The following is a 22,276-nucleotide window of genomic DNA, read 5'->3' as shown; positions in this document are numbered from 1 at the left end:
TTGATTTAAGAAACTCCCAGAGGACAGGCAGAAAACGCCCACAGCATGACTCCTCTTGCCCCTTTAAAAAGCAACAACCCCTTGGCAATGGCCACCCTACACCCAGTCCCGCGCCCTCCGTCCCGGAGCTCACCCGCCTGAGGCCCGACGCAAACAAACCGCAAAACAGCCAGGCCGGGAGGGCGCGGCGCCTTTAAGAGGCGGCGAGCGACGCTGCCCCCTAGCGGCCGGCGCTGCGGCGCTTCCTCCGCCCCGGCGGGGTCCAGCGGGCCGGCCGGCCGGGTCAGCGCGGCGGCGGCGGCGGCGGGGCCGGGTTCGGCGGGTGCGCGGGCTGCGCGCGGGGACGAGAACGAGGAGGCGGTGGCGGCGGCGGGTGAGGAAGGCGGGCCGGGGCGGGGTGGGGGGACTTGGGCGGCCGCGTGCGCCCCGCCGGGGTCCGAGCGCGCGGGGAAGGGCACGCGCCCTGCTCGCGGCGGCGGACCGCGCCGCCCGGGCTCGGAGTCTGGGCCCGCGGGCGCGGGCGGTAGGGCGGTAGGGCGGGGAGGAGGAGCCTCGAGGGGCGCGGGGGTGGCGGGGGGGGGCCGGGCCTGCGCCGCCGCGGCCGCCGGGGGGCGTGCGGCTAGGCCCCTGGGCTCCTGGGCCCGCTGCGGCCCCGGCCCGGCGCTGGCGATCCGGCGCGCCGGCGAGCCCCGCGGGCGGCGGGGGCGTGGGCGGCGGCGGCAGCCAGTGGCACGCCGCGCTGAGCGCCGCTCCCTCCGCCCGGGCGCCCGCCCCGGCCCGCCCCTCCCGGCAGGACTGCGCGCCCAGAGCCCCGTTCCGCGTCCCCGCCGCCGGAGGAGGTGCCCGCACGCCCGCGGCGCGCGCCGGGCCGCCACGCTCGGCCTGTGGGCGATTTCCTCCGGCCCCGAGCTCCCCGCCCGAGGAGGAAGATGCAGACCTTTCTGAAAGGGAAGAGAGTTGGCTACTGGCTGAGCGAGAAGAAAATCAAAAAGCTGAATTTCCAGGCCTTCGCCGAGCTGTGCAGGTAAGGAGGGACGGGGCCCCGGCGCCCGGGGACCCCCCCCCCGCCCCGGCCCGAGCCCGGTGCAACCTCAGCGGCTGCTTTGGGAGGTTGGAGCGTTCGGGAAGGAGCGGTGCGCGGGGACCTTGAGCTCGAGCGGCCAGGTGGTTGTGGTGGCCGCCGGCTGTGTTCGAGGGGAGCGGCGGCTGGGATGGGCGGTGTGGCATGGACTGGGGCTCTCAGGTGCACTGTGACCCCCGGCGGGGAAGCCCCCCGCTGCCCAGAGCGCGTTGGGGGCGCTGCTAAAGGTGGCAGAGGGACCTGGGAAGTCGGGGAGTCCACGCTGTCTGCCTCTGGCTGGAGGGCACTTTTGGACTGGAGTGTTTTTCTGCCTTCGTTCCCTTCGTGGAGAAGGGTGCCGCTGTTTGTATGTTTGCGGACCACCTACTGTATGCCCCGCGTGTGCAGCCCTTGAAGCTGTCGTCGCATGTCACCGGGTTAAGCCTGAGTGCGGCGAGTAGCAATACTTGGCACGTATGCGGTGATTTGCTGTCTCATTAGAGCCTCGCACCAGCCTCGAGAATTGACCCGGGTGGTGATTCTGGGCCACGTGTCTGAGAAGGGGGAGCGATCTGCAGAGAGGTGGGCTCCCCCCTCCCCCCCGCCTGGGGTCCCACCGCTAGGGAGTGGCTGGTGCAGAGGAGGTGGGATAAATATATGCGGTGTAGAATGGCTTTCTTCTGACGCCCCCACTCCCAGTACCTCCCCCCCCCCCCATGCTGGTGCTCAATGGAGGAGATTCATGGTGTTTTAATAAGATCACATTCCTAGTCTGTTATGGAAGCATCCAGTCTTGGGTCAGGTATACCTCACCTTGCTGTTCAACTGTGGCTTTACCTCTGGGAAGCTGTTAGGTGAATCCTGTTCTTAACGGAAAGCTTGAGAGAATCTGGCTCCCCAAGCCTTTTGCAAAGTCTAGGTGGAATCCTTTTGTTTTGCAGTGTCTCCTCTTGGTAGATTTGATTCTTGAAAATGTGTTCTACTTGCACTTTTGTCCCTGTTGGGTCCCCAGACATGTTGCAGAATTGAACAGCTGGGTTTCCTTATCTCCTGGTGCGGAGCAAGTGGTGGGTCTGAGCTGGTCACCTGCCGGCCTGTGGCATCTCTGTGCCCCTCGTGCCTATCCCGAGGGCCTGTTGCTCCTTTGCCCTGGGCAGACCCTCCAGGGGCTGTTCTCTCTGCAGCCAGAGGGGCACACCTTATATGAAACAGCTCCTGGCTCTGCATCCTTTGGCCTGGGGATGGAGTGTGGCTGCCATTTCTCAGGCTGGCTTCCTCAGGAGAAAGCAGGCTTTTTTTTTCATGGTCGGTAGGGCACGCCAAGCAGCCTGGGAATTCAGAAGGAGATCGGGAAATCAGGAGGAACTCACAGCTAGAACTTTGAAAATGGGTCCGAGGACTTCAGAACCTTAAAAAAGGATGCTTGAACGTGGCACTGCAGATAGACACACACACTTACGGAAAAAGTGCCCTAGACACAGGAGACATGTGGAGAAGCCCCTTTCACATATCTTTGAAGTCCCATGCTGGTGTGAGGTCCCCGAGCTCCTCCTGCAGTCATCTGAGTCCTGGGAAATCCCAGTTAATACCTTGCACCCTTCTCTACTAAGGTCTGTCTGTATTTGTGTCATCCCGTGTCTGCAGCTAAAGCATGCTTGTCATCTGGCTGGTATGTTTTGCTCGTTAATTAGGAGCCTCTTGCAAAACAGTTCCAGCCCAGACTCGGGGCTGGGTCCTGCTGCTGGACTTGCAGATTGCCTCTCCCTCCACATGGACTCCCCCTGCCTTTAAGCGGGGCTGGAGGGGCGTTCATGGCAAGCCCTAAAGTCAGCCATTCTGGGGAAAATCAGGCATGGAGGGTTAATTTCTCGGAAAAGGTTGTTGCCCTCAGTCTAGATACCTACTTCTGGCCAGAACATTGGCCTCAAAGAGAAGACAGAAAGCATCTGGGCCATTCTAGAACCTCAGGAAGCCCCACTTGTGTTTTCATTAGAGAAGCTCTAGATATTTTGTTGCTTAAGCTTAAGGAAAAGAAAACACCAAGAAAGAGTTTTTCTTCTTTTATTACTTTCAGGGCAGCGCCCCCTGGTGGCCACATTTCTAGACTGGGTGCAGAAAGCTCCCTTGACAGGATGGCCAGGGCCCTTTGCTGTTCTTGTGTTTGGTACGAATGTTGGTGTGATTTTTAGTGGCCCACGAGGTGACATTGTCCTGTTTTCGACGTTCACAATCTGGGGATGTAACGCTCCTGTTTTGTTGGATGATTGATTGCCCGTGACTTTCTCTGATGAGAAAGTCCAGAAATGTTTGAAAATGATATGAAGCTCTGCTCTGAATGTTTAGGGCAGTGTCAGCGCTAGAAAGGATGGCCTGAATAGACCAGATGAGTTGTTTAGTTGAATGTCAGGCCTTGTAAAAATCTTAGAGCAGGAAGGGATGTTGGGGATCATGTCATCCAGCTCCTTTGTTGTGCGGATGGGGAGACAGGCATGAGAGGGGCAGGTTCCATACTTCTGTTCCTTTTGTTGAACTTACAGAACGGGCCCAACCTGGTGACCCGGAGACCCCCACAGAAAGCCCTTTCTACCTGGGCACGCTCTTACCTTCACAGGGGTCCAGCTGCTGCCCTGTTGTCCTGGGGACATTTTTCTTTTTTTTTAGTTTTTCTTTCTTAATTTGAGATAGGGCAAGAGCGAGCAAGAGAGAGAGAGAGAGAGAGCATGAGCACGAGTGGCGGGGAGGGCAGAGGGAGAGGCAGAGGGAGAAGCAGGCTCTCCACTTAGCAGGGAGCCCTACGCAGGGCTCGATCCCAGGACCCTGGGATCATGACCCGAGCCGAAGGCAGACGCTCAACCAGCTGAGCCATCCAGACGCCCCTGGAGACACTTTTCCTTGCAAAGCTGAGTCGTGCCCTTAGCAAGTGTGTAATGCCTTGTTCTGCCAGAGGGCATTGCACGTTTTTCACGGCGGTAGGGGGTTGGCACGTGGGCCTGCCAGGCTATATGTCTGGTAGGCATGAGGTCCCACCCTTCACACCCCTGGGGCATCTTGATAGGACGGCCTTCTCTGACTAGTCAACAGATGGGCCTTTGACTCAGCTTGTTTTAGTGGCACCATTTGATCCTGTCGTCCCCCTCGGTGAGGGGGGGACAGGGATGCGGACGAGGCTCTGCTTGTGTTCTGTTTTTCTCCACCATCCTCCCTGCCCTTCTGCTAGTACTGGGCAGCCTCGCAGTTCCCTCACGCCCTCTCCTTGTGCCTTTTTCAAGATGCCCAGGAGGGACTTCCCAGGGGAAGCAAAGAAAGCAAGCTGGTGGCTGGAAATGTTGGGGAGGTTTTAAATTTTTAATTTTTTAAGTTCTCCACAGTGTCTTGTGTGGAAATGCTGGCTGCCCCCACCACCCCGTTCCCTCTGTTAGTGTTTGCCGTCTTCTTCTCCATTTCTTCCGCCTTTCACCCTTTTCTGTCCTGCAGCTGAACCTGTGCTGGGGGAGGTGGTGGAAAGTCACGGGGCTTCCTGAAGCATCTCGGTGGAAGATATGGGTGGCTCTCTGTCCATCTTTACTGTTATGTTAGCTGCCTTTGTCATGCGGTCCTTTCGGGCACCTCGTCTCACTTCATGCCTCCAGCAGTCCAGGGACAGAGGGCTGGGGACACTGAGGCATGGGGCGTGGGAGGAAGAGACCCTCACAGCCCATCAGCTTTCCCGGGCCCAGTCCCGAGGCCTCTTCACTGGAGGACATGGCTTCCTTGTTAAGTCTCTTCTCTGCCCAGGTTAGGCTGGGGCTTCCAAAGCCTCCAAAAGCAGAACGTCTGTGAGGTTCTCGTCCTAGAGAACCTTGCCGGCCAGCAGGACTGACGAGGCCTGCAGGAAATGTGTTTATGGAGCAATCTCAGACCACGATCTTGTCGTGGACTTTCCCACCAGTTCCCTCAGATGGAATTGGGCCGGGAGTCCTGAGCCTCAGGTTTACCGAACACCTTCTGGAGGCTTGGCCTGAGAGGCAAGCCAGTCCAGGGCAGCAGGGTGGAGCCCCTGCCCACGTGGAGCTGGGAGTGTGGCGTTCACAGTGACCCGGCCTGGGAAGCCTGCCGGGGGGGGGGGGGGGGCTTGGGTGCCATCAGCCCTCCCCTCTCCTCATCCTACATTCCTTCCTTTAAAAGGGGGTGTCTAGAAGGTCCCTTTCTGCCGGGATGGCTTAGCATTCTGGGCTGGGAATTCCTACGGGAGATTCTTAAGGAGAGGAAGGAGCCTCTTTTCCAGGATGAAGTGATGCTGGTCTGTGGGTTGGTATTGCTCTCTGTCTTAATGTCTGGGTGAGCCCCATTTTGGGGGTGTAGGGGTGGGAGAGGGACTGACTGTGTGTTCTTTGCCCCAGTGTCCCCGAGACTGTCTAACTCAGCCTTGCAAAGAAACGCTTCTCCCTGCCTCCAAGGGAGAAAGCTGGACTTCCAGCGGGAGAAGCAGTCCATCTGCACAGTGCCGTCTGTTGGTCCCCAGCCTGGCTCCACAACAGACCACCTATGGGACCCTGGGCCCTCTGTGCCTCAGTTTCCCCTAGGCAAAGTGAGGATGTTTGCCATTGACAAGCTCGGGGTTGAGTGCACGAGAGGAGTCAGGACGCTGGGCGTGTGCGCGCCTGCGCCTCTGTCCACGGTGCTTGCCCCGGCTGGCGCTCTGGTGGCCGGCGGGCCCTGAGTGGGTGCCCACGGGTGCCTCCCCACTCCAGGATCTTTGGCATTTGTAGATCCGGTGTTCTTGGTCTGGGCCGTTTGTGAGGGACCCCGAGTTCCACGATGGGTGCTGCCCGGCCACCCTGCCGGGTGTGGGCTTTGTGGGGACGTCAGACCCAGCCAAGGCGCAGGGACGGTCCTGCTCTTTCGTACTGGCCCCGGGAGGCCTCGCCTGTTTAACACATGAGAACTTGAGAAAATCATCTGTTAACACACGATGGGCCTTCCGTTTCTTTTTTAAAGTTTGCAGATTCAAGAGGAGTTTGTGCTGGGTTTCCCGAAAATGCTGAGTCTTCAGGAGCAATTGTGTTTTGATTATTATTAACTTCTATTGTTTCCTTTATCTTTGTGAATGCTTACTACATGCAGACGTTAAAAAAATAGCAGAAGACTGCACTAAAAAGTCCGTTTCCTTCTTTTTTTTTAATAAAGATTTTATTTATTTATTTGACAGAGAGACACAGCGAGAGAGGGAACACAAGCAGGGGGAGTGGGAGAGGGAGAAGCAGGCTTCCCGCGGAGCAGGGAGCCCGATGTGGGTTCCATCCCAGGACCCTGGGATCACGACTCAAGCCAAAGGCAGATGCTTAACGACTGAGCCACCCAGGCGCCCCAGTCTGTTTCCTTGCTCCCGAGTTCCCGTCCCCCAGGGGCCACGGCCCCTGGCAGCCTCTCTCTGCGGTGTGCTGTGCAGATGGGCACACGCGTGTTCTGGCTGCGGCTCATTTCGTGGAACCCCGCGTCTTAGAGAAATAGCACATCTCTGCCTTATCGGGAGGCAGATCCCTGTCACTTGCCTCATTTCTTTACTGGCTCAGTGGTCCCGCTCTCCTCACGACAGAAGCATTTCTCCCCGCTGGTTGGCCTCTGCCGCCCGGTGTAGACAGCGGGACAGCGAGTGCCCTGCCCCATGGCCTGGGAGTCGTGGCTCGATGAGGGAGTGCTGGGTCAAAGGGCACCAGCGGTTTACTTTTTCTGGGGAGCTCTGAAGCCGCTTGCAAAGAGATGGCGCTCCTCACAAGTGACAGCGAAGGGGAGGGCCTGTGACCCGCACCCTCCCCAGCGCAGCCCCGTGGCGGACGGTTTTGACCTTGGCCACACGCATGGGTGGGATGGGAGTGTAGATTTGCATTTCTCTTTGGACGGTGAGATTGATTCACGTTGTGGGGCTGACTGCATCAGGCAGGGACCGGTGTAGAGCTGGGCTCTCCTGGGCGCCAGGCTGGCACCTCCATTCCTAACCACCAGGCCGTCCTGCCTCTGCTGACCATGTCTCCCGTGTGGGTTGGCAGGCTTGGGGCGTTCGGCAAAGGCTTAAGTGAAGGGCCTCACGAGTGCAAGTCCTGAACAGTCGCAAGTAAATAGGGTTTCTGTTCCCACTCCTATTGTGAATTCAGCTGGTAAGCTAGCTTTTTCAAGGAATGTTCTGGTACCTCCTTTTTATTTTATTTTTTTTTAAAGAGAGAGCACAAGTAGGCAGAGCGGCAGGCAGAGGGAGAGGGAGAGGCAGGCTCCCTGCAGAGCAGGGAGCCCGATGCGGGGCTTGATCCCAGGACCCTGGGATCATGACATGAGCCAAAGGCTGATGCTTAACCTACTGAGCCACCCAGGTGCCCCTGGTACCTCCTTTTTATTTTTATTTTTTTAAAGATTTTTTATTTATTTATTTGACAGAGAGAGACACAGAGAGAGAGGGAACACAAGCAGGGGGAGTGGGAGAGGGAGAAGCAGGCTTCCCGCGGAGCAGGGAGCCCGATGCGGGGCTCGATCCCAGGACCCTGGGATCATGACCTGAGCCGAAGGCAGACACTTAACGACTGAGCCACCCAGGCGCCCTGGTACCTCCTTTTTTTTTTTTTTTTTAAAGATTTTATTTATTTATTTGACAGAGAAAGAGAGATAGCGAGAGAGGGAACACAAGCAGGGGGAGTAGGAGAGGGAGAAGCAGGCCTCCCGTGGAGCAGGGAGCCCGATGCGGGGCTCGATCCCAGGACGCTGGGATCATGACCTGAGCCGAAGGCAGACGCATAACGACTGAGCCACCCAGGCGCCCCCCGGTACCTCCTTTTTAAAAAGTAAGATTCGTCATCATTCAGGAGCTGCACACCTGCCCCTTCCCCTTCCTGCATGCATCAGGCGTCCCCCAGCCTTCCCCCCTCCACCGGCCCTCAGGAAGCTGGCCTGGGCATGTGCGGCCTTGCTTGGGGGAGAATGTGGGATGGACTTCCATCAGGGAGACCCAGGCCTGGTGGCGGAGCCGGGGGTGTGTGGCTTCTCCAAGGTCACACAGCGAGATGTGGCGGGGGGCTCGTTTGCTCCAAGACCAGTTGCTCCGAGACCAGTGTGCCCCCCCCTCCTCCAGAGGTACCACCAGGGTGCCTCTTAGAGCAGCCAGGCCATTCCCCGTTTGCCTGCTGCTTTGTCTTGCCTGCTGCAGGCCTCCCTCAGAGAGCGGCTGCCCTGTGGCCCGCACTTCCCCAGCTGGGCCTCACGGGCTGGTTTCTGTAGGCCCGTCATGGGGCCAGGCTGGGGATTGTGACAGCTTCCCAGGACTGTTCCCTCCCCTTCCCCTGCTTTTAGGGCTCAGAGGGTGGATCTGTCACTGCCTGTGGGGATTTGAGAATCGCTCCCATGAGGAAGTCCCTGGCCCACCCTGGGTGGCCAGAAACTACCCCACCCTGTGGGTCAGCCCCCTGGCAGAGCCTGCTGCTAAGCCATCGAATGCCCCTGGAGGTGGACTCAGGACACACAGTCAGGTGGAGGTCCCTCCCAGACAGCTTCTGAGAGGTGCCTGTGATTTCCCTCTCTCTCAGAATCTTCAGCCCCTAGCAGGTGTGTTCTCTCTCTCTGGACTTGAGCTCATTGCTCATTGTCTTTGAGAGCCGTTTTACAGAGGTGGGAGGTGGAGACCTGCAGTTGTGTTCACTGCTGAAACCAGGGCCTCCGACAGCATGCGTAGTAGGAGCCCAAAAGAGTATCTCTTAGTGGAGGGAGGAACTGACTGGTGGGTTTTGGAAGCTTTTTCCACATCCCTGTGGCTCAGCCAAAAGCTGCTCGTGGCTCTGGAGTGCTCTGGGCCCGGAAGGAAACCGTGGGGTGGGGAGAGATGGGGGGGGGGTCAAGTCCAGGCCAGGTTGGGGCCCCTGGGCTTCATTCCTTCATTCTTTTTTCCACTTAGCATATCCTGAGCAGGCACCCGGCCGGCCCGTGCTGCAGGCCGGTCCCTGTCCTCAGGCACCCACATGCCTGCTGGGGTTCAGTTAGCACACAGACGCACTTAAATGCCGCACGGTGTAGTTAGTGCCGGGAAGCCTGTGAACAGGGGAGAGCCGTGGCAGGGTGGCTGCAGCCACTTAAGCACCATGTGGTCAGAGGAGGCCTCTCTGCGGAGGTGACATTTAACCAAAGAGGCTGAGAGCCGTTTCTTCTGGGAGCCGAATGAGCTACAGGGTGGGCGTTGTCTGCTGCTGAGAAGCCACATGCCCTGGCCTGCCTCTTTTGTAGCCCTGGGTTCCGTGTGGACCGTGGGCAGCTGTTTAGGGAGGGGCTGGCTGGTTTCCACTTTAGACAGGTGGTCAAAGAAGGCAGTAGAGTGTCCTTGGTATCTTTGTTCGCTGGCAGTGTGATGGGGGGCCAGGTGGGTGGCTGGGTCTCGCACCTGAGGCTGCAGCCATGCTCTGGGGGCCCTGGGGGCCGGGGCCTGGAGGCTACATGCTCCCTTCTGGTCTGGCCCAGTCTAGCCTTTGTGTTCAGGAAGGAGCCCTTGTGAGCCTTGCAGGTGGGGGAGGGTGGGGATCCTACAGCCCTGGGGGGTAGGCCCTAGGCCAGCTGACCTTTGCCCTTTCCCAAATCTCAGGTGAGGCCTCCAGGTGGGGTCTAGGGGTGGGGGAGGGAAGCCACCCCAGCTTCCTCTTTTTAACAGACCTTTACCTTCCTCCAGGCCAGTGTTTGCAAACTGTCCTTTCCCAAAGTATGTTACTAGGGCCTCACCCCAGAACTGTCAGGCATCTTTAATGCCGAGTTTAACAGGCGAGAAGTGGTCCCTGGGGGTCGGGGCCTCTCCAGGAGGGCATCCGGATGTAAAGGTTCCCAGGCCAGTCTGTCCTGGGAGCTCAGGTTGCTCAGGTTGGGCAATCCTCTCTCCTCTTTTCTTGCCTCTGGCTACTGGCTTGCAGTGGCTTACAGGTGGGTCCTGAGGCTGGACAGGAACTCGTTTTTGCACAGGAGACAGTCCTGGGGATATCACATCCTGGGGATGTCACACGGGTCGTCAGCCAGGGCTGGGAATGGGGGCGGCGGCCTAGCCCGCGAGGCTCCACTTTGCAATTTCCTCCGCACACCTGTTGGCTTCGCGTCAGAGGTCTTGGAGCCTGAGCCATGAAGCTGGGACTTGGGGCTCGTCCATGCGGCCCTCCATGCTTCTGGAAGGCTGTGGTGATGGTCCCCCACCCCCATCCCCAAATCGGTGGCTCACGTCAGAGCGGAGCAAGAACCTACCATGGGTCAGGAAATATGCCCTCCCAGGTGGGAGGCGTGTCTCCGTGTGCCAGATGGGAACGCTGAGGCCCGGGGAGAGGCGACGCGACCTGCCTGGTCACCCAGCTGCGAGTGGCAGAGCTGGGAGTCACCCTGGTGGCTAGTTGACTCCTGAAACCATGCTGTGTCTACCCTGCCTGGTGGCCTTCGCCTCCATCTTGAACGTAGCATCCGGGGACGGTTGGCTTGATAACCATTTCAGAAGCGAATCAGGGTGTTCTTTTCTGAGCATTCTCTGTGGACGGTTACTGGGCCCAGAGGGTCAGTTGGCGGCGGGGAGGGCAGTGAACTTGGAGCGCAAGACTTGCCCAACTAGCTGTAGGTGACTGGACAAGTGTCCCGGAGCCTCCGCGCCTCTGTCAGGTGGGCCTGATACAGCCGCCTCGGGCTAGTGAGCATGGCAGGTGCATCAGGAATGATGGATTCCCCCCTTCTCCCCAGGAGGCCACCGCCCTGGCCCTCCTGCCTGTTCAAGCTGGGGCCTGCGGCCTCTGACGTATTCCGGTGGGAGCCCCCAGCCTGGGGCTGACAGGTAGCCTCCCTGCCTCCCTTCCTGATCCTCTTCTGGTGTGGGGGTTCTGCAGCGTCAGTGACGAGGACATGCCGCCTTCCTCCCCGCTCACTGCTTCTGGAGAGGGCCCGGGGGTGGGGGTAGGTGGGTGCAGAGGGTTTGGCTTTCATTTCTGCCTTCCACCCTATTTCCATCCAGCAACGGAGGGCTGGGGTGTGGAGGTGAGGAAACATCTGGGCCCCACCGTGGGCTGCTCATGCCGGTTCCTGGGCTGCCTTCCCCCCCACCCCCGCCAGAATGTCTGGGGTGGGCTCAGCCATCTTCTTTTAGAAAAGCACCCCATTCATTGCTTCAAGCAGCCACAGGACATGTATTTATTGAGTGCTTCCTGCAGGCTGGCCGGTCTTGGGTTGTAGGGACCCATAGAGCCGTGAGCCCTGCAGAGTCCCCTCTGTCCCCAGGGACAGCCCCAGCCCTTCTAGGGAATGTTTGCTGGGCTGTGCCCCTAAGAGGGGAGGGTGGTACAGGGAGTACAGGTTGTGCGGGGTTCTCTTCTGTCCTCCCAGGGCTGTGAGGGACCCTTGGAGAGGAGAGAAGGAGTATGTTGGCATGTGGGAGGTGGTGTGTGTGAGTCCCAGGTACCCATCCTGGAAGGACTGGCTCCTGCCCTCTTTAGGATCCTGGGTGTTTTTGTGAGGAATATTCAGTGCTGTGGGACTGTTGGTTTCCTCTCTGGTCTCTTATTTTTTATTTAAATTTTTTTAAAATTTTATTTATTTATTTTTTAAAGTACTCTCTCCCCCAACGTGGAGCTTGAACTCACAACCCTGAGATCAAGAGTCTTAACGCTCTAGGGGCGCCTGGGTGGCTCAGTTGGTTAAGCGACTGCCTTCGGCTCAGGTCATGATCCTGGAGTCCCTGGATCGAGTCCCGCATCCGGCTCCCTGCTCGGCAGGGAGTCTGCTTCTCCCTCTGACCCTCCCCCCTCTCATGTGCTCTCTCTCATTCTCTCTGTCTCAAATAAATAAATAAAATCTTTAAAGGGCGCCTGGGTGGCTCAGTTGGTTAAGTGACTGCCTTCGGCTCAGGTCATGATCCTGGAGTCCTGGGATCGAGTCCCGCATCGGGCTCCCTGCTCAGCGGGGAGTCTGCTTCTTCCTCTGACCCTCCTCCCTCTCGTGCTCTCTGTCTCTCATTCTCTCTCGCAAATAAATAAATAAAATCTTTAAAAAAAAAAAAAAGGAAAGAAAGAAAGAGTCTTAACGCTCTACCGCCTGAGCCAGCCAGGCGCCCCCGCCCCCTCCCCATTGGTTTCCCTTCGGATGGAATTTCCCCTTTGCACCTAACCCATCTTTTTTTTTTTTTTAAGATTTTATTTATTCATTTGACACAGAGAGAGCATGAGTAGGGGGGAGGCAGGCAGAAGGAGAGGGAGAAGCAGGCTTCTCGCTGAGCAGGGAGCCCAATGTGGGGCTCCATCCCAGGACCCTGGGATCATGACCTGAGCTGAAGGCTGATGCTTAATGACTGAGCCGCCCAGGCGCCCCTGCACCTCACCCATCTTTTTTTTTTTTTCTTTTAAAGATTTTTTATTTATTTATTTGACAGAGAGAGAGACACAGCGAGAGAGGGAACACAAGCAGGGGGAATGGGAGAGGGAGAAGCAGGCTTCTTGCTGAGCAGGGAGCCCGATGCGGGACTCGATCCCAGGACCCTGGGATCACGACCTGAGCCGAAGGCAGACGCTTAACGACTGAGCCACCCAGGTGCCCCTGCACCTCACCCATCTTACAGATGGGCAAATGAAGGCCCAGAAAGAAGATGTAGCCCCACATTGTAGAGCTAATAGAGGGGCAGCTTGGATTTGAACCTGGCCTCGTTGACACTAAAGTTTATTTTCTTTAATATTTTCTTCTGAAAAGATTTTATTTTATTCTTCAGTCTTTTTCTAAAGATGTGTTGCGGGGTCCTTGAAAAGAAAGGGAGGTCTGACCATTCCCTCAGAGGGCCTGTTCCTGCCTCTCTGTGAGCAGGTGTGGGCAGGGCATTGGGGCCCCGGGCGGGAAGGAGTTGTGCTTCCTGAGGAATCTGCCCCCCAGGCCCTTCGGACTGCACCTTGACTGAGGCGCAGCCAAACTGGGGGGCTGTGCTGAGGGAGGTTCGGGTGCCTGGTTCCTCACTGCGCGGGGGAGGAAGGTCCAGGCTGGAGCCGCTGGGCCTCGCGGAGGCCCGTCCATAAACTGGGAAGTGCCCCTGTGGGGAGGAGGGTGCTTCCGCCTGGCTGCCCCTGGGTTTTGGGGGGCGCTGTTGGGTCCTCCAGAGGTGCACACCGGCCTCTGCCCGAGATCTTCAGTGATGGGGAGCCGCTCAGCCCCGAAGTACCAGCTGCTCTGTTAAGGCTCTCAGTACATATACCGACACAGAGGCTCAAAGGAGGGGCCCGGGAGCCTTCCCGGGGTTCCTAGCTGGTCGCTCCCCGGGGTAGGATTTGAACAGCCGTCTGCATGAAGCCAGGTGTTTGTTGTTGCTTTCGGCAAACGATCCAGAAGATGGGAGGTTGGCTTTCCTTTTTGGTTGATGCCGTTTTCCAGCGGCTCGTCCTCAGAGCCCTGGGTTATCAGCTTTTCTCCTTTTCCCTTTCAGTTTTGTTCGGAAGGCCCGCTTGCCCAGCGCCCGGAGACTCTGTGCTGACTCAGTTGATAGCCGCCCAGCTGGGGAGGCTGGCTGTGCTTCCGGGTGACGTCCGGGGACAACGTGTGTTTTGGTTGGTGGTGGGATTTGAACCCTGGTTTGGCCTCTTACTGGATGAGCGGCCCCAGGTGTGTTTCGGCCCCGCTCTGGGCCTCGATTTCCTGCTTGTTAAGGGTCGGCCTCATGCCTGTGCACGGGAGGTGCTCAGCATGCAGACTTCCCCCTCCTTTCTCCGGGCCAGAGACCATCTTTGAAGGAAAAGGGGGCTGTCCCTCACTCCCCTCACCTGTAATCAGACCCGTCGTGTCTACCTACAGGGGACAGCAGAGTAAAGGTCCTCTGGTGAGGTACAGAGGTTCAGCATCTTTTTTTTTTTTTTTTTTAAAGATTTTATTTATTTATTTGACGGAGAGAGCGAGAGAGCACAAGCAGGGAGAACAGTAGAGGGAGAGGGAGAAGCAGGCTCCCCGCCAAGCAGGGAGCCCGATGCGGGGCTCGATCCCAGGACCCTGAGATCATGACTGGAGCCGAAGGCAGACGCTTAACCATCTGAGCCACCCAGGCGCCCCCAGAGGTTCAGCATCTTGAAGGAGTAATTTTCCAGAACCTTTGAGCTACAAGGGGTCTTTGCAGATGAGGATTTACATTACAGCTCAGAGTGCCGGCCTGGCAGGTTGGTGCACGTGGCCGTGTGGCTGGCTGGGCTCAGGCCTCAGCTCCAGAGCCCACACATGCCCCCTCTTCCTCAGCCCGCCTTTGGCCTCCAGGGAGCCATGTGCGAGGGTGAGTTCAGGGCCATCTGGGCCAGCCACCCCTGTGGTCTTTCCCATCTTTCCTCTAGCCTTGCTGGAAGTGCTGAAGGACCAGCTCTTTGGATTCCAGAAGCTCCCCTGGGAAGGGTAGGGGCGTGGATAGGCCTCTCCTTCCCAGAGGCAGCCATATGGGACGTAGGCAGTTCTGTGGGTGCCCCTGTACCAGCAGCGGACGGGGGACTCCCCTGAGAGTGAGACCTGTGCCTGCAAATCTGTCCCCGTTGCTGGAGGGTACCCTGGCAGTTGCGTCATCTCGTCCTCTCTCTCTCTGTCAATCACAGTTGACAGTGTCAGGATGAAGTTAATGATCTGAGCAGAATGTCGATTGTATGGCTGATTCCTACAAGTCACAGGGATGTTATCGGTTCCTCCAGAAACCTCAGTGCCGACCGGGATCAGTAATGACGGGGCTCTGTAAGTGGGATCTCCATGCAGAGTTCTGGCTTCAGGGGCTCTGATGATGTCCCAGGACCTGGCCTCTCTCATGCTGGCTCCATTCCCAGGCCGTGTGGCTCCAGGTGAGACCTCACACTGACCTTTATCCCGAGCCAGGCAGTGTGCCGGTTCCTCGCGTGCTCTCTCATGTGATCTGCGCTGCAAGCCCTCACAGGCTGTGGGCTTGTAGTACCCCTGTCTCCTGTCAGGGGAAATGGGGGCACAGAGGGGTTGGGCACCTTGCCAAGGTCACACAGCTAGCAGGTGGTAGAGCTGGGATTCAGACCTGGGTACGTTGGCTCCAGGGCCTCCCTCCAACTCAGGTGCAGGTCCCAAGGGACCGAGGATTAGTTCTGATTGGCCCTGATTGGTGAGCCTGAGCCAGTGCGTTGTTGGAGCCAGGGAGGGCTCCCTTCCCTACCACACGGTCTGGGTGTGGGCAGGGCGGACCCTGCACAGGAAGTTGGGGACTGCTCGCTGAACAGACTGTGATGGCCGTTGGGCAGTCGGGGGAGTGGGCAAGGGCACTCCCTGGTTCTGGGTTCCCGGGCCTGCTGGGGTGAGGATGGGGGCTGCTTTCTGTCAGCCTGAGGGTTCACACACGGTCTCCTGGGCCAGGGCACTGCTCCTGAGAGGGGAGTGAAGAGCACCCCCATAAGTCAGAGCTGAAGGCTGGGCCCCTGGCTCCGTCTTTCTCTTCAGCTAAACCCACAGCCAGCTGGACACGGATAGATTCTGAGGGCCCTGGGCCCAGGGGTCTGACGCTGGGCGTCCTGGAGAAAGGGCTTATGTAATTCTGCCTTGAGGGATGGAGCTTGATGGGGCCTTGGGGAAAGGCTGCCGGGAGTCCAGGGTGAAGGCTGACGTCCTCCCTGCCCTGCTATGCTGTGCAGAATGTTGGCGTTGGACAGTGTTTTGGGGTGAAACAGCCCCATGTTACGTAAACTATTACTGATGGCCTTGTCTTGTGCGCGAGGAAATGTTCAGAAGGTGTCTTTCCTTTCCAGGCCAGGAGCCTGGAGGATATCGCAGCTGTGAACTCTCTGATTGGGGTTGTGGAGGTGGAGGGGAGCTCAGTCCGTCCTACGGTGGGGAGCGTGGGTGCAGGGCACTGAGCTGACGTCCTGGCCCTTCTGCCCCTGAGCAGGCCCGGTGGGAGCTGCAGGAGGACCCACCGGTACGAGTTCCACCTGGAAGGGGGAGGAAGTGAATGGTGAGTGCCGGCACCCAGGCTTGCACACCTCAGGGCCCCAGTCCTGAGGGCCCCTGGCAAAAGGGGTAGGCTGGAGGCTGGGAGAAAGGCTCAGGGTGATGGGGCCCAGTTAGGGCTTGAGGTCCCTCATGGTTCTTTTCTGGAACCAGGGAGGAAGTGGGGACTGTTGAGAAGCCAGGGGCTGCCCAGCCCAGAGCTGTTGCCCTGTTCCAGAATTCTCAGAGGCCAGTGGTTCTTTTTAGTGGCTTGGCCTCCTGAGCCGAATAGATAGAGGTAGTACGAGGGGAAAGCGGTGGGAGGGAGGGTGGTCCTGGGCACTCCGCTTTGCTGTGCCTGCCGTGGACAGCAAGCAGGGCTGGCCTGATCTTCGCTAGCCCCCCGGGAGCTTCTTGGGATTGTGCGGGGGTGGCTGGAACCTGGGTCAGGGAGCTGAAGTCTGGTTCTGCTATTTAGTTGTGGGCCCTTCATTGGACTCCTATGTGAGCCCCTCTCTCAGAGCCCTGGGAAATGAATTTGTGACCCCCTGCTTTCGCTTCAGCTGGGGAGACTGCCGTTTGGACCTGAGCTGTCATGCTGGACAGCGGAGAACCGCAGGGAAGTTCTTTGGGTCTGTTACGGGAGGCCTCGAGGAGGGGTCATTTCAGTTTATCAGCTGATGAAAACAGAGCCCTTGAAACCAGGTTCAAGAAGTTTGCTGACTTGTCGGCTTGAAATGGCAGAATTTCTCTTGGGTAGATTCCTATCTGACTTGTGAACACTAAAGAAGCCTTTCCTTAAAACCTGGCATACGTGATCAAAAGTGAAATCCTAGTTATTCTCCTTACTTTTGACCCTGATCCCTGGAGGCAGCCACGTTCTGGCCTCCTCCTGGGCGTGTGCTGGGTCTGACACGCCCGTGTGTACGCGCCCATACGTGCAGACACGCATGTGCACACAGGCGCGTGCACGCACCCGGCCCTCCACTTCCGTTTCCACACCAGCGATGGCCATTACTTAGGCTTCTCCTACCTGTAACTTTGTTTTTCATTTGCTGCAGCGCAGAGCTGAGTCTGTCCCCGCACCGCACCTGCTCTGCCGCAGGGCCCCTCAGCAGCCTCTCTTTGGGGTTCTGGGCTTGCGCCCAGGGCTTGCAGTTTACGGTCTTCCTTATCTTAGGCGGCTCGGGCTGCTGTAACAAATGCTGCAGACCTGGTAGCCTGAACACCAGGCGTTTATTCCTCATGGTTCCGGAGGCTGGCAGTCCAGTTCTGGGGAGAGCTTTCTTCCTGGTTGTCGGCGCCTGCCTTCTCCCTGTCTCTGCACATGGAGGGGAGAGACGCAGAGTGCCCTCATCTAAGGGCATTCACCCCATTGTGAGGCTCTGCCCTTCTAGGCTCCTCTAAGCCCAGTCTCCTCCTGATACCATCACATTAGGGGTTGGGGCTGCCATACGAATTTTGGGGGGGGCACAGATATTTTGTCCGTAGCATCTCTCTTGCTGGGGGTTGTACGATACCAGCTGCCATCTGTCTGAGGCCGGGAGGGGCCTCAGCCTGGTTTGGCCCCTCTACGTCCTACCCCTCCTATATGTGGCCCCAGTGTGGGTGCTGCTTGGGGAGGGAGGTGACGGGTGTGCTGTCACTAGCTGGCTTCTGAACCCAGTCCCCGCGCCCGGGGCATGACTGACTTTGGGCAGGTGAGGGGTCTCCCTTTCCTCATCTGTAAAATGGGAACATCGACACGCAATTGTGGGGCAGATCGGGGGATCAGAGAGAGAATGGCTGAATTGGTGGTGGTGGTTTCTAGCACATAGTGGGGGATCCGACTGTAATTTATCCTCTTCCCCAAATCATCTTTTTTTTTTTTTTTTAATTTCTTCTGTCTCAAGATGAATTTTAGAGAGCTGAGTGTCGTTTCTGATCTCAAAACTGGTCAAAGGAAGGGGCTGCTGGTGTGATCCCTTAAATTGGAAGGACAGATCTTGGTTGATAGTCCCCAACCTTGCACTCTTCCCTGCCTTCTGGCCAGCTGGGGTGGGGGGCTGGGGCCCTTGAGGGCAGCTGAGGGTCCTCTCCACAGCTTCCTCAGCTGCCTCCTGTGGTTTCCAGCAGAGTCCACCCACCTTCCCAGCCCCACACGCTTCTGGGAGGGCCTCCCATCAGCCAGTGTCTCCTTCATGCGGAGTCCCAGCTGAAGGAAGTGAAAGGATGTATGTCATCCTTTCCCCTGAAATTTATTGTGCTCTGTGAAGACAATTTAACATTATGAGAACAAAATTTGAAGAGACAAATGGTCCCTCCAGCCCCCCATCCTATGTCTTTCCCACTTTGTGTTTTTTTTAATAAAGATTTTATTTATATATTTGCCAGAGAGAGACACAGCGAGAGAGGGAACACAAGCAGGGGGAGTGGGAGAGGGAGAAGCAGGCTTCCCGCCAAGCAGGGAGCCCGATGCGGGGATTGATCCCAGGACCCTGGGATCATGACCTGAGCCGAAGGCAGATGCCTAATGACTTAGCCACCCAGGCGCCCCCTGCTTTGTGTTTTGTATGTAACAGTCACGGACTTGGAATCATTGTGTACGTGGCGTTGTGTTTCTGCATTCTGCACATAGCACTGTAGTGAAAACAGATTCTTTGTTTCTACACAGACTTCAAGAATGATCTTCCTAAAATGTACTTTCTAGGAGCTTTTATTATGAAAATTTCCAACATATACAAAAGAAAGAATAAAGAAATGAACACCCCTCTCCATCTCAGTACTAAGTGTTAACCATTATTGACTGATGGCTAATCTTGCTTTTTATTTCCCCCATATTATTTCGAGGCAAACTCCAGACATATGATTTCACTTGTAAATATTTGAGCATAGCCTTTTTTTTTTTTTTTAAGATTTTTTTATTTATTTATCTGAGAGAGAGAATGGGAGACAGAGAGCATGAGAGGGGGAGGATCAGAGGGAGAAGCAGACTCCCCGCCGAGCAGGGAGCCCGATGTGGGACTCGATCCCGGGACTCCAGGATCATGACCTGAGCCGAAGGCAGTCGCTTAACCAACTGAGCCACCCAGGCGCCCGAGCATAGCCTTTAAAACATAAACCTAGTGCTGTTATCACAACTGAAAATAAAGTATGACAGAGCATGATTGTTTTTAATCAGGATGGAATAGTTTTTTCTGTTGGACATCCGTGTGGTAACACAGTGAGCTGTAATCTTGTTATCAGATATTTAGATTATTTCCACTTTCCTTGTTGGTGTAGATAATGCTACCTTGGATATCTTTGTGAATATATTTTTTGAAAGATTTATTTATTTTAGAGAGAGAGAGTGCGTGAGCAAGCAGTGGGGAGGGGCAGAGGGAGACGGAGCGGGAGAGAGAATCCCAGGCAGGCTCTGTGCTAGGTGCGTAGCCTGATGCTGGGCTCAATCTCATGACCCTGAAATCACAACCTGAGCCAAAACCAAGAGTCGGTCACTTACCAGACTGAGCCACCCAGGCACCCCCATCTTTGTGAATATAAATGTCTTCCTTCCTTTTCTGATCCATTATGTGTAAGGGGGAGTTGGATCAGTTACCGTTGAGTCACATACCATCCGAAGGTAGTGGCTTTGAGTAATACCCATTGGTTTGGCTCATCCATGGGTGGGCAGGCAGTTCAGGTTAGGCTCCCTTGTGGGTCTGATGGCCGTGCCGTCAGCTGCGGGTCGGTTAGGGTCTCTGCTTCTGGGGAGTGGCCTGTGGTCGCCCAGGGCAGTGGGGATGACCGTGCCACGTGTGTTCTTCCTCCTGCACACTGCCTCGCCGTGTTCTGGTCCAGGAGGCAGGATTCCAAGACATAGTGGGCACGTCCCAGGCCTCTGGAGGCCAGATCTTTCTACCACATTTGTTGGCCAAAACAAGGCACAGAGCCAGCCCAGACTCAAGGAGTGAAAATGAACTTCGGGCGCCTGGGTGGCTCAGTTGGTTAAGCGACTGCCTTCGGCTCAGGTTATGATCCTGGAGTCCTGGGATCGAGTCCCGCATCGGGCTCCCTGCTCGGCAGGGAGTCTGCTTCTCCCTCTGACCCTCCTCCCTCTCATACTCTCTGTCTCTCATTCTCTCTCTCTCAAATAAATAAAATCTTAAAAAAAAAAAAAAGAAAATGAACTTCACCTCTTTTTTTTTTTTTTAAGTAATAAATGGAGGGGTGCCTGGGTGGCTCAGATGGTTAAGCGTCTGCCTTCGGCTCAGGTCATGATCTCCAGGTCCTGGGATTGAGCCCCATGTCGGGCTCCCTGCTCAGTGGGGAGTCTTCTCCCTCTCCCTCTGCCTTTGCTTGTATTCTCTCTCTCTTTCTCTCTCAAATAAATGAATAAATAAATACATCTTAAAAAAGGTAATAAATGGAACTTATTGAAGGAAATACAGAGTCCTTCACCTAAATCACCTGTTTCTGGAGGACAGGGCTGCTTCTCCTTTCTTGGAGGTCACTGATACCTTTGAGATTCAGATGAAAGCTGTAGAACCTATTCCTAGGAAAATACCCGTAACGATACACGCCACAATATAAAGAATGCTGCAGATTTTCTGAAGTAAAGGTTCTAGGGATCTCAGATAAAATTTTCTTGTTTGATGCTTGTGGTATAGATTTTCGGGAAAGACAATATACAAGCCTTCTTCAGAACGGGATTTCTTACAAGGTAATCCACTAAAGAATTCTGTGGTCACGTAAGTTTGGGGAGCAATGCATCCTGTGAAATTCAAAACACATTTTATCTTTGTTTACCTTGGCGGGGTGCGTTTGATCTATTAGCATCTCAGAGAAGACTTTTTTTTTAAAGATTTTATTTATTTGATAGAGAGAGACAGGGAGAGCAGGAACACAAGCAGGGGGAGTGGGAGAGGGAGGAGCAGGGTTCCTGCGGAGCAGGGAGCCCATCGTGGGGCTTGATCCCAGAACCCCGGGATCGTGACCCGAGCCGAAGGCAGATGCTTAACGACTGAGCCACCCAGGCGCCTCAGTAAATGTGACCTCTTGATTGGAGCAGTAAGGTCATTGCGAAGGGCACCGACACGGAGCAGGGTCAAGAATTGGGAACATTTCTGCACATAAGAGTGTGTGGTCTGGCCCTGTGCGCCCGCCAGGCACCTCACAGACCCCTCCTTCTTTGGTCCCCACCAGGGCTCAGAGGGTGCTGTGCTGGGCATGGAGAGGGTGGAAAAGCTAAGGTCCACCTCGGGAGACCCCAGGGTGCTCATTCCTGTGTGGACTCCCTAAGGGATGAATGCCCATCCATTGTTCAGAAAGCATTTCTGAGTACCCCGCTCTGTGCCCAGCTCCAGCTAGATGCTCTCTGGCCTGGTCCTCCAGGAACTTGGTGTCCACTTAAGGAGAGGAGGCTCACGTGGGTGACTGATGGGGGTGGAGCAGGGTGGGGGGAGCCGGCAGGTGTGATCGCAGTGTATGGGGTGGTGAGTTTTGGTCCCCGTTTGTAGCCTGGTGTTACCTCTGTGGCAACCCCCCTCACTGAACTTCATTTTCTTTAGCTGGAAAAAGAGAAAGAACAGAGGAGCCCCCAGATCCTAGACTGTTCCAACTGGGAGAGGCCTTGGGGTGTTCAGTGGGGAAACTAGCATGAATCTGGGCATCACTCCCTCCTGAGCTGGTGGGTGTATAGCACTTCTTAGTTGCTTCCAGGCCCAGTTTTCTGTTGTTGGTCTGCTTCTGTGTGTTTCCACCGGGACACCTCCTGCGTCCCCCCCAGTAGAGAGTGTGTTCACAGGCGTCTGTTAACATCCCTCCATGCCATGCCAGCCCTCGTGAGGGACCTGTGGTGGCCAGGATGGACACGTCCTTGCAGCTTTAGTCTTTGGGGAGAAAAGGGGTGGGGAGGGCCTGTGACAAACATGTCAGCCGGTAAGTTAAAGGGGGTAATTTTAGCAGGGCTGTGAAGAGCATGGGTGACTGTCCTCAGGGTGGTCACGGAAGGCCTTTTCAAAGGAGGCACTTGGGGCTGTGGCCTGACTGGTTAGAAAGCAGGTATCTGAAAGTCTGGGCCAGAGCCTCTCAGGTAGGGGGGGACAGCAAGTGCAAAGGCCCTGGGGTGCTTTTGAGCAAGGGCTTTGGTGTGTCTGTGGAACAGCAGGGAGGAGGGCGCGGCTGGAGATGTGAGGGAGGGAGCAATAGAGAGGCAGGCAGGGGCCAGACTCTTCAGAGCTTTTCCAGGCCATGGTGTGTAAAGTTTTACATGACGGGGGAGGGCAAAGGCTCCCATCAAATGATTGCACAAAACCGTCAATGAACATGGATGATCCTTTAAAGAGCTTT

The 22,276-nt window shown here is 56.4% G+C and overlaps 1 protein-coding gene across 6 annotated transcripts in view; it reads left to right on the top strand.

The window, feature by feature from the left end:
• Positions 1-238: 238 nt before the first annotated feature.
• Positions 239-22,276, top strand: part of ITPK1 (inositol-tetrakisphosphate 1-kinase) — a 171,812-nt gene continuing 149,774 nt past the window's right edge. For 3 of the 6 annotated variants that reach the window (XM_064571515.1, XM_064571513.1, XM_045901434.3), the window contains exons 1-2: positions 239-373; positions 794-1,024. Coding sequence is in view for 3 of the 6 variants with exons in the window: in XM_064571513.1 (XP_064427583.1) it covers positions 930-1,024 (95 nt within the window). In the remaining 3 variants the exon portion in view is untranslated. Of the gene's footprint in view, positions 374-793; positions 1,025-13,631; positions 13,661-22,276 lie in introns of those variants that run through there. The other 3 variants (XM_064571518.1, XM_064571514.1, XM_064571512.1) reach the window with 2 other exon arrangements.

Source organism: Mirounga angustirostris, unplaced genomic scaffold (genome assembly GCF_029215605.1).
Source record: "Mirounga angustirostris isolate CCGP_5_RB_7025 unplaced genomic scaffold, mMirAng1.0.hap1 SCAF_9, whole genome shotgun sequence".
Classification (NCBI taxonomy): domain Eukaryota; kingdom Metazoa; phylum Chordata; class Mammalia; order Carnivora; family Phocidae; genus Mirounga; species Mirounga angustirostris.
The sequence above is the reverse complement of the archived record's forward strand: the minus strand, read 5'-3'. Positions and strand labels throughout refer to the sequence as shown.